The sequence below is a fragment of the Cydia strobilella genome, chromosome 22 (genome assembly GCF_947568885.1).
Source record: "Cydia strobilella chromosome 22, ilCydStro3.1, whole genome shotgun sequence".
In the NCBI taxonomy this organism is placed as follows: Eukaryota; Metazoa; Arthropoda; class Insecta; order Lepidoptera; family Tortricidae; genus Cydia; species Cydia strobilella.
In genome coordinates this window covers 5,162,554-5,174,854 of record NC_086062.1, presented here as the reverse complement: position 1 = coordinate 5,174,854, position 12,301 = coordinate 5,162,554, and the positions used below count along the sequence as shown (strand labels likewise).

Sequence of the window (12,301 nt, the reverse complement as noted above, 5' to 3'; positions counted from 1 at the left end):
TCGTGCCATCATGACCTATTTCCAAATACCAAACTACAAAGTCCTAAATGACCACCAACTTGGTCTGTTTTGTTAGCAAGAGGTATTTCGTTAGAATGTGTACTAAGAAGTTACTTTGTCTTATCTAGACAAAAGTTTCCCTTCGGTGCGAGGTGTTTCCTTGTTATTATCTGCTGGCATAGATTTTGTGTCGATAGAAAGTTTTGTGTGTTTGTGTTCTTGGTAGGTATTTGAGAATAATATTATTGAAAGACAAAATATACATATATAATAATAAATATGTATATATTGTATAATAAATATACATATTTTTAAATCCTTTAAATTCAACTAAGAATATTATTCTAATTTAAATAATTATGAAACAATGATATGGCTATAGATTCTTCTGCGATGTACATATATGCCAGTGCTTTATTTTGAGTTGTGTTTAAAAAAAATTACTATCTATATATTGTTTTTATAACGTACATATATGTGATTTTCAAAATCAAGTTATATTTTCCTACACTAGGTACATCTTTGGACGCTAAAATACTCAGAAAAATGCCGCGGCAGTCCGTGGAGCTGGTTTTCAGTGGTGACCTGACTTAAAGCTAGATTACGCACAGTTCTCAAGAATCTAGAATTCAAACTACCCTGGAATCCGATTTCCATACCCCGAGACTCGAAACACCTGAAGGGCTTTAGCATTTTTATCAATACTGAAGAATTGGGAAAATCTAAATCGAAATTGGTTGGGGTAGTATGGTTTGGTTTTTGGAATTTATAGCATCACTTTATAACCCTAGCGTTTTTGTTACTTGATATTTTATTTCTTGCATTGCCAATACGTATAACTTCGTTATTTTTCACATATGTTTATCTTATTATATTTGATTTACCATTTTTAAAAACATATTACAGTCCATATCAAAAGGGACCTAATCACGGTTAGCGCTTACGCCATTATAAAGGGGCCCACTGACTATCAGTCCGCCGGACGATATTGGCCTGTCAATTAGAACAAAAATTTGACAGTTCCGAACAACTGACAGGCCGATATCGTCCGGCGGACTGATAGTCAGTGGACCCCTTTAGCGGCCACCGCCAAATGGTCCCTTATGATACGGACTGTCACATATTTACTAAGTTATAATTAGATTTAGCACAAATGTATTATTTTATTGTCAATGCCTGTCGTTAAAGAACACTAAGTATTTATTACTAATATCAACAGTCAACAGGGTATTTATAGGTATTGCTATCATTAATAGCCACACATTTACAGACATTTGCACTAGCAAACATACGTTTTACTATGAAACGATGGCAAAATAAAATATTCATATATATTTCCGTGAAACTATACACTGTCCGCTTTATCAATGTCCAGTCAACTAGTTTATACTCAATATCGGACGTGAACATACAAGGTATAGTTATGCTGTAAAATACGCGTAGTCGAATATTCATTGCAGTGAGTTTTTCTTTCTTTGTTTTATCATCATCATATATTTAAGATTAAGACTTGTCGGGTGGAGCGATTTCCATGTATGTCGGTCCTCTACCTTCTCATTGACAGCCTACACACACACGACACGATGTTCAATATGTTCATTTGGTAGGTAGGTTAGGTTCGTTAGGTAGCTTCAGATGCCAGAAGTAACTTAGTTTTTCTTCTAAAATACTATATGTAAAGGTACACAATATTTCCAATACAATCAAATCAAGCCACTAAACGAATACCTTCCACATCTAAAGCTTCAGCGATGAAAACTAATATAATAGTTAACTCCACAAACGACATTACCATATAACTTCCCAGCGAAATCTCATTTTCCATTTTCAATAGGGTTGTCACAATACGGGTGTCCGTCTCAACACCCGGCGCTCGATTTCCATACGTGGAGACGAATCCGGAGGAGTTATTGGCCATCCCTAGGGACTGTAAGGTATATTCAGCCATTTTTATTTACGAAAAGCTTGGGAGAGTCGAAGGAATACGAAACTAGCTTGTTGTTTAAGCCTTACAATTTGATTTTGGATGCTAGTGGTGCATTTTAAAGTCGTACTGGTGTATTATCGACTTACAAAGTCTAGGTCATGATACTCATGATCTATGCACTCTCTGGTATACTCGTTATTGTACATCATAGTAAAATGAATAATAGAGAAATTATAAGGATTCAAAGATTCAAAAGATTCAAAGAATTTATTTGCATAGAACACAGATATGAGGTGTTACAAGATAAAATCAACAACACAACAACAATCAATCAATCAATAACAATTAAAATTAGACGTTTTCATGTTATTAATTCTGGATTCTGTGTACCTACTGTATTAATAATTTTGGAATGTTTATAGTGCAGTCAAGTAGATAAAAGTTCAGTCTAAAATATACTTCAATCCTAATACAAGACAAGCATTACACGATGATGAAAATAACAACCTCGCACAATGTCTGTTGCGCCTAAATCGCAATAAAAAACTGTAACACAAAATTACACTCCTTTTAACAAAACTCGCATCTCCAAACATGTCACCTACGCCTGCAGAATCCCCTTTCATTCCATAACATCTCAAAAATGGCGCTATAAAAAGAGTTTTTAATTAATACAAACGGCGGTAAAACGAAAATGGCCGCCAATGGGCGTATGTACGTATGCTAATGAGTGACAACCCTGGAATGGGATTGTCGTGTTAGGGTTGACAGTACCTTTGGCTTAGGTTATTTTTGCCTTTTAGTCCGCTAGAGGTCAGGTTTCGTTTAAATTATCATATATTATCTATTTGGCGTGAAGTTTAATATTAAATGTGATAGAGGTCACTGTTGAGTTGAATAATTTGGAGATATAAATGGTTTTAACATTCGAATTCTTAAAAAAGTAAACACAAATAGCAACGGAATTAATAGGAACGCAATTGTTAAATGACGGTGTAACGCTTGTTATCAATAAACGATTGATTGATTGATTGAATATTCAAGAACTAGACGTTTGTTGCTAGAGTTTATGTACGGAATATATTCGCAAAAGGAAAACATTGTGAGGAAACCCGAATAGATACATCTGAAAAAATAAAGGTCTCGGTAGTCCTCAACCCGCATCAGGCTAGCGTAGGATTTGCAGACTTATCCTTCATGACTTGTCCAGCATTGGGACTTACCCACGGTAAAAACCTGTTTAATAGGTCAAACATATTAGCTTTTGCCCGCGACTTCGTCTGCGTAGTTAGTAATTTGGGTAGCTTATTTTTTATCCAATCTGCTTTTTATCAATTTCACATACAAACTTCAACCCCTCGTTTCACCCCCTTAAAGGATGATTTCTGGGATAAAAACTACCCTATACCTGTCCTTCCCCGGGACTCAAACTATCTCTACACCAAATTTCAACTAAATCGGTTCAGCGGTTTAAGCGTGAAGAGGTAACATTACAGACAGACAGACACACTTTCGCAGTTATAATATTAGTATGGATGAGTTAAGGTCATGCGACTTTCCTGTGGACATCAAACAATATACGAATTCTATAATACGAATAACAACAATATACGAATTTTTAAATGATGACACTGTGCTACGGGTAGGCGGAGAGAAATAAATTAACGAGTTAATTACTGAACTTAAATTTATTCTTCCGCCGCAAGCATACGATTACACGTCGTAGGGTTGGGTAAGTTCTTTGCCGGCACTAATTTCGCTCCGAGCTATGGTCCACCTCGCAAGTACTCCCCTGATGCTGCTGGAGTCACTGCGGGAGGGAGACGGGCGCGCTGAGGGACGTCAGCATCGGCCGCTCAAGAACCGGAACTGGTCTGCTGGCTACCTTTCAGCCGTAACTACGTTCCCTGGAATTTATTTCCATCGTGTGCACAAAGGTTCTTAATAAATCTCCGCTGACTGTACCCGACAAGGCATAAAGCATAAGCAGGAAACAAGTACTGCGTGATGATGATGGTGAAAGGTTGGTGATGTGCGGAATGGTACAGTCAGACGGAGTTTACACTTTGCACTGAAGCTAATTTCCAAGAAAACAAGTTATAAGACAAAAACTGATTTTAAAATCTAACGGTCAAATTTTGAATTTAAAAATTACTGGAAACTAAATAATCTTAAGAACTAATAAAAAAAAGGAAACAATTAAGCATTTTAACAAGAAGTAAAAGTAATGCTATGAGTAGTTAAGTTTTGAATTACGTGGCAAGAAAAATCACACAAAGGAATTGCATAGTGAAATAAGCCGTTAGAAACATTATTTAAATCTACCTGCTTAGGATTAGCATAAGAAATGTTCAACACTTACCCAATGGGGATTATTAACACTAAAACGAATAATTAGTACTGAACTACGGAACTTATTTTCCGTAAGAAATTAATTTCGCCGGCTACGTTTAGGGTCGCGTTGCACGGAGGCAAAGCGAACGTGCGCCGGCGTCGAAAGCTAGATCTCTCTGGCTCGCAGCGCTCTGGCGAGTGGGCTGACGCGGGGAGCAGGGCGCGGGGCGGGGAACGCCAACAGCCGGTTACTTCGAAGGACAAAGGAATGTCGCGCAAGTACAGTGCGTTGCAGAAAAGAGGAAACAAGTTGGGACTTCATAATATATATATATATATATGATATTAATGTATTTCATTTTAGTGTATTTAGGTAAGTGATTTATTATTAAGGTATTATTGTTTATTAGGAAATTAGTTATTTTATACTTTAATTTAATTTTTATAAATGTAACCTAGGTTACGTAACGTTACTACGTTACAATACCCCGGCGCGTGGTCAAGGATTTTAAGGTCATCTAAATGAAATAAAATCCGCAGAGTTAAGCACTCGTAGATACGCTTCCATCAATCTCCATTCATACTTCACGCTTTCATAAAACACATTAGTAACTATTTGACACATATGTTCAAGAATAAAATTACTAGCGCATAATTACAAAATAATAATGAGGTAACCCGTTACACGAACTTGAAACCTTACAAGTGCTTTTGCTTAAAGGTGGTAGCACGCATTTACCTAAATTAAATCAATAACCTCCCAAATAACTAATGATGTGACTAGATGTGACTAACGGAGAAGAAAACGAACTACTTATTGAGACCAACTAATTAGAGGTCCTTTATATGCCAGGTTCCTAAATCTTTACCTGACAAATCTTGCAAGACATAAACTAATGGTGACTTCTTGGTAACAATTTTAGCCTTGATAAATTTTGGGGCCAATTTCTTCGTAAATTGTTTACCTTTATCACTCAGGAAGTACGCGCGCTTCATTACGATGTCGCCAACGTTAAATTCAGCAGGTTTACGTCTGGTATTATAATGAGACGTGTTCTTGACATGAGCGTGCCACAGCCTACGTTGTACATCGTCAAATAAGGAAGACATAACACCTAGATTCTCTGCGTATAAGTCACGCGGTAGGAACAACACTTCATTTCCGAGGTCGTTATCAGTATAGTGTGTTCCACATGGTACTAACTCGCGACCAAACACTAAAAACGCAGGGGTTTTATTAGTTACCTCATTTACTGAGCTATTTATGGCAAACTGAATCCGTGGAATAAACACGTCCCAGGACCTATGGTCATCCTCAACAAAGGTGGAAATACACGTAATAATTGTGCGATTGTAACGTTCGACCAGATTTACTTGCGGTGTGTATCTAGGACTATAAAACACGTTAGGGACATTAAAAGACTTAAAGAAATTGTCCATTACCTTCCCAGTAAATTGCGTGCCATTGTCCATTAACACCGTCTGTGGGACACCATGCACAAGAAATACTGACTCCTCTAAAATTTTAACTATGACATCCGCAGTAGCCTGTTTAATAGGAAAAATTAAGCAATACTTGGAGAAGCAACATGTAATGACTAATATATAGTTGTTCCTTCCCCTAGTTGTTGGCAATGGACCCATCAAATCGATCGAAATCATCTGAAACGGACGTGAGCATTGTTTTGGCCTCCCCATTTCCCCTAAGGTTTGATGGTTCTGAGCCTTATACGACAAACACTTATCGCACGTCCCGATGAATTTGACGACATCCTGATACATGCCTGGCCAGAAGTAGCGTAAAGCAAGTCTATGGTATGTTTTAAATATGCCCATATGTCCTGCAGTAGGTTCAGAGTGGTTTTCATGAATTGCTTTTTCGCGTAACTCTGCAGGGACAACCAATTTCCAAGAGAACTCAGAAGTGAGTTCATGCTTGTTTTTAGTCAAACGGTACAAGGAATCATTTTTAATGAGATAATTGGGAAAATCTACAGGGTTATGCAAACAGCCGTTATAAGTATTAGTGTACCAATTATCTTGTGACCTTAAATGGACGTTTGTAGTGTTAATAGCACCAACCGGAATTCGAGACAAGGCATCCGGAATGACATTATCAACACCCTTACGGTGTTTAAGAATGAAGTTAAATCCAGATAAGCGTATACCCCATCGAGCCAATCTACCAGTCGGGTTGCTTATGGACAAGAACCACTTAAGAGCGCTATGATCCGTGTATACCGTGAAGGTTTGACCGTTTTCTATGTAGCAACGCCAATATTCTAATGCTGTCACGACAGCCAATGTCTCGCGTTCGGTGATACTGTAGTTTTTTTCTGCTGGTGACAAACTCTTTGACATATACGCGATCGGGTGCTCCTTTCCATTAATGGTTTGTGTAAGCATACCGCCAATCCCGTAATTGCTAGCATCAGTATGAACTTCGAAGGGCTTAGAGTAATCGGGACAACAGAGAACCGGAGAAGACACGAGACACTCCTTGAGTTCCTGGAACGCAGACTCAGCCTCCGCAGTCCATTCAAATGGAGGTGTGCCTTTCCTTGTGGAAGTCAACTTATTTAAAGGCCCAGCGATAGTACTAAATTTAGGGACAAACCGACGATACCAAGTAGCGGTTCCAAGAAATCGCTTGAGGTCTTTGCTGCAAGTAGGAGTCGGAAAATTTAAGATAGCCTCGACCTTGGCAGGATCTGTATGCAAGCCAGAGCCGTCGACTACGTAACCGAGGTACTTAAGCTGGTTTCTGAAAAATTGGCACTTATCTAAATTTACAGTAAGGTTGGCCTGCTTCAATTTATCCAGAACTCGCAAAAGCAAGGAAACATGGCTATTGAAATCCTGCGAGACGATGATAATGTCATCGAGATATGCAAAAACCTTGAGTCCGAACTCAGAAAACAGCATGTCTACCAACCTCTGTTGAGTTGCAGGAGCATTGGTTAAGCCAAAAGCGGTACGCTTAAAGTGGAAAGTACCCCTGCCCGGAACATAAAATGCGGTCTTATTCCTATCCTCCTCAGCGATTTTAATTTGCCAGAAAGCTTTGGATAAGTCGATGCTGGAAAGATAGTGAGCATCTCTGAGGTTATCCAAAATCTCGGCGATATAAGGTATGTTGTATGCGTCACGCTTTGTTACGGAGTTCAGCTTACGGCTGTCTAGGCAAAACCGGGGTTGGCCATCTTTCTTATTCACAATTAGGACCGGTGACGACCATGCACTCTCGCAGGGCTCGATTACGTCGAGGGATAACATTTCATCTACCTGTTCTACTAAAATACGCTGCTTTTCGGGAGAAAGACGGTAATAGCGTTGACGAATAGGGCCAGAGTCCCCGGTGTCTATGCGATGCGTAATCACGTCAGTAACACCGAGTCCCTTACGCTGAAATGAAATGTCTTCGAACTGCCTAACGACATTATCAGCTACTTGCTTTTGAGATTCGTCTAACCTATCGTAGCCTTGGATAAAGGAACCTTGCCCCGGTGAGATAATAGTATTGTTCATGTTAGTGTCGTCCGAGACAATGCTGCTAAGGTATTTTGGCAAAATCTGAAAAGCACGCCAAAAATCATCCCCTAAAATGAGATTGTTTACAATAGTTGGCACAATAACAGCCTTTAAAACGTGAAATTTATTTTCGAAACGCACTGGAATCATCATATATCCTTCGTCACCCAAAATATGTCCGCCAGCTGTGGTAACAGGGGTGATGGTATCCTTCAACACCTTCAACCCACTGTCTACAAGCACTTTATGAGCACCGTTGCCTAGAACTGTCACCGCGGAACCAGAATCTAATAATCCGGAAATAGTAACGCCGTTAATATCAACCGGAACATATGGTCTATCATCATCAAAACTGTCTTTCAGAATTGCGTCAATCCTATATGCTTTAAAATACAAATTAACTGTACGTAGCCAATCTTGCCAGTCAGCTTTATCAAATTTGGCTATGTCAGTATTATTGACACAATTCTGAGCGACTAGTTTTTTTGAGACGGCTTATTATTTTTGTTGCAATCTGGACAGTCAGGTGCCTTGACATTCTTACGGCCACAACCGAAACACACCAAAATATCTTTGCTTGCCGTGCACTGTCGCAGATTGTGAGTATCCACGCGACATCTAGGACAATAACGTGTCTTTGATGTCGAGGGAGTAATGGCATCTACATAGTTAGGTTTAGTTTTACTATTATTGTTATTTATATTATTATGTTGTGTAAATGACCTATTGTATTGCTGATTTTGTGAGAACCTGTTATAATTAGGTTTATTGTTGTTAAAATTTGTATTATTGCCGAAATTAGGTTTCGGTTTCGACGAACTACCCGAATACGCAAACTCAGGCGCTAATGTATCTGCAGTCGCCCTTGGAGGTTCTTTAAAGTGAGAAAGACGCGACTGTATACTCTCGTAGTTACGGCATAACATTTTTAGTTGCTCGATAGATTTAATTTCCGACACTGAAGATAAGGTACTTGTATAACATGGCCGGATGTTATGGAGTAAAATCTCAAGTTTCTCCTCTTCTGGCAAGGGTCTTGTTAGGCGAGAAAAGAGACCGGACATAACCGACAAGTAAATTATAATATTCTCGGTTTCTCCTTGCGTACGGGACTTGATTTCATTAACTAATCTGTAGTCATAGTCGGCCTGGCCGAAATCCTGCTTCAAAAGCACTACAAGGTCGTCCCAACTTGTGACCTGCTCCTTGACGCTGCGGAACCAATGAAGCGCACCGCCCGTAAATATTTCAGTACCGTTATGGAGAACTTTACTACTCGAGATATTCTTAGCGAGACAAAATTCTGACACGCGTTCGATGAACGCCCGTACACAAGACGAGCCGTCGTATTTAAGTTTGGATAGCTTGTTCGCTTCGTTGGCTTCGCACGTGACCGTGACGTTAACCGGCGTTGACGAAGTAGCCGCAACAACAGGAACATTGCTGCTATTAGAAAATAACGGATCCGTAACGGTGACAACGTTAAGAGAGTTAACCCGGTCTGTGCAAACCCTGAATAAAGCCACGCATCGGTCATAAGCCTCCTTTTGTTCCTTATCCTCGCACGCAATGCGGTTTAACCGGTGGTACAAATGGTGCACCAAATTGTGAGCGCGAAGCAAAGTACTTTTGATTAATGGTTTGGAATCCAAGAGAGAATTTACTTTTTCCACCACCTCTGTAATGCCATCTAAGTCGTCCTGAACATCAAAAGGACTGACAAGAATGTCCTCGGAAGGAAAAAGAGGTCCACACTTCGCAATTTGTTTACGCAATTCCTGTACCGTGTCTCCGGGGGTCTCACCCCGAATTGCTACTTCGTACTCTAGTTCAGTTTTTTGAAGCGACATGAATTTAATAGGGAAAGCCATTTTTTTTTTATATGTGAGAAAAAAAATGTTCTTTTTTTTTTTTTTTTGGGTAAATGTTGAACAAATTCCAAAAAACAACAAAACACTCCGTCTGTTACAATAGTAGTTAAGATTTACGTACGTTTTTGGTTGTTTCTCTTAAAAAGCACTTTACAAAAAGAGTGTGAAAGAAGAAAAAAGGAAAAAAAAACAACACAGAAATAAGAAAAAGAAAAGCGTTTAAATGCAACTAAAGCGTACGGAGCGTAAATGTGCAAAAGAAACCAAAATTACAAATTTAATTTAACTAAAAATAACACAATTTTATATGGCTGACTGTACTAAATAAAACACAAATAATAATGCTTACAATTGAAGAACTAAGGAAAAACAAAAAAAAAATACAATAAATTTAACAAAATGCAGCCAACTGTACAATGCGTTAAATAACAATGAGATTGCAATTTAAGCTTTACTCTATAACTAACTCCCTACACTGTAGTTGCTGGCAACCAAAAATAAGAAAAGAAAAAAAACGTTTACAAAAATTAAAAAAAATACCAAAACACCACACAAACACACAAACCGTAGGTGATAACTCAGAGCGAAATCAGGCCCTATTAAAAAAACCACGGTAAGGCGCCAATGCTACGGGTAGGCGGAGAGAAATAAATTAACGAGTTAATTACTGAACTTAAATTTATTCTTCCGCCGCAAGCATACGATTACACGTCGTAGGGTTGGGTAAGTTCTTTGCCGGCACTAATTTCGCTCCGAGCTATGGTCCACCTCGCAAGTACTCCCCTGATGCTGCTGGAGTCACTGCGGGAGGGAGACGGGCGCGCTGAGGGACGTCAGCATCGGCCGCTCAAGAACCGGAACTGGTCTGCTGGCTACCTTTCAGCCGTAACTACGTTCCCTGGAATTTATTTCCATCGTGTGCACAAAGGTTCTTAATAAATCTCCGCTGACTGTACCCGACAAGGCATAAAGCATAAGCAGGAAACAAGTACTGCGTGATGATGATGGTGAAAGGTTGGTGATGTGCGGAATGGTACAGTCAGACGGAGTTTACACTTTGCACTGAAGCTAATTTCCAAGAAAACAAGTTATAAGACAAAAACTGATTTTAAAATCTAACGGTCAAATTTTGAATTTAAAAATTACTGGAAACTAAATAATCTTAAGAACTAATAAAAAAAAGGAAACAATTAAGCATTTTAACAAGAAGTAAAAGTAATGCTATGAGTAGTTAAGTTTTGAATTACGTGGCAAGAAAAATCACACAAAGGAATTGCATAGTGAAATAAGCCGTTAGAAACATTATTTAAATCTACCTGCTTAGGATTAGCATAAGAAATGTTCAACACTTACCCAATGGGGATTATTAACACTAAAACGAATAATTAGTACTGAACTACGGAACTTATTTTCCGTAAGAAATTAATTTCGCCGGCTACGTTTAGGGTCGCGTTGCACGGAGGCAAAGCGAACGTGCGCCGGCGTCGAAAGCTAGATCTCTCTGGCTCGCAGCGCTCTGGCGAGTGGGCTGACGCGGGGAGCAGGGCGCGGGGCGGGGAACGCCAACAGCCGGTTACTTCGAAGGACAAAGGAATGTCGCGCAAGTACAGTGCGTTGCAGAAAAGAGGAAACAAGTTGGGACTTCATAATATATATATATATATGATATTAATGTATTTCATTTTAGTGTATTTAGGTAAGTGATTTATTATTAAGGTATTATTGTTTATTAGGAAATTAGTTATTTTATACTTTAATTTAATTTTTATAAATGTAACCTAGGTTACGTAACGTTACTACGTTACAACTGTTGAAATGGAATCCGTTAAGTTAAATATTGTAGGAATGAATATGATTATGTAAATATTAAAAAATTATTACAATAACAGATTATGACATCGCATTGTATATTTTTTAATTTAATTAATATTGTTTTGACATACCTTTGCTTTGCATGAACTAGCTTAGCTTTAAATTATATTAATTATTTTCATTTTCGCTAGAATTGTATGTACCTAATGTACCTATCTGTTAGCATTTTGTGCCCTATACGGGTGTCATGTACCAACTACCTGTAACTGACATCTTTTGTAATGCACATGACATGTAATGTTGAATAAATATAAATATAAATAAATATAAATATAATTTTCTTCCTTTATCCCTATACGCATGTTAAAACCTTCTACTTCTTAAAAGTTGTATGATAAATCCTTGAAAAATGCATCCAAATGGTTCTTTACACAATTACATTCTCTCAAAAGAATATTTTTAATGATAATCGTATTCGAAACCTTATTTCCATTTTATGATTCAACTGAAAATGACACACTGAAAACGTACCTTGAACGACGAAACTATACTAAGTCCTTTTGAATATATACCTCATTTACATGTAGCAGCGCGGGCTTGCTTGCCAGGTCACGGCGAGGTAAATAAACATGTCGTAATACAAACATACACGTAGACATGCATTTTCTCTAAATATACAGTTCCTAGGAGGTTATGATATAGTGACATGCGGACATGTGAGAGTTTCAAATTTGCTGGACTATTTAAAATAAAATTGACCAACTCTGTATAATCGATAAAGCTGCTCTGTTAATGAAAGTATTACATTATATATTTCATATCTAAG

General features: G+C 38.3%; 2 protein-coding genes across 5 annotated transcripts in view; one reads left to right on the top strand and one right to left on the bottom strand.

The window, feature by feature from the left end:
- LOC134751384 (latrophilin Cirl) overlaps positions 1–12,301 on the top strand; it is a 442,038-nt gene that overhangs the window by 243,406 nt on the left and 186,331 nt on the right. The window lies entirely within an intron of this gene.
- LOC134751496 (uncharacterized) lies at positions 8,241–9,848 on the bottom strand. Its single transcript, XM_063686913.1, has one exon. The coding sequence runs from the start codon at positions 9,661–9,663 to the stop codon at positions 8,269–8,271; it is 1,395 nt and encodes a 464-aa protein (XP_063542983.1). The 5' UTR covers positions 9,664–9,848; the 3' UTR covers positions 8,241–8,268.

What these genes read in the sequence shown, in the direction of transcription:
- LOC134751496 (XM_063686913.1), bottom strand. Translation starts at nt 9,663, where the DNA reads ATGGCTTTCCCTATTAAATTCATGTCGCTTCAAAAAACTGAACTAGAG.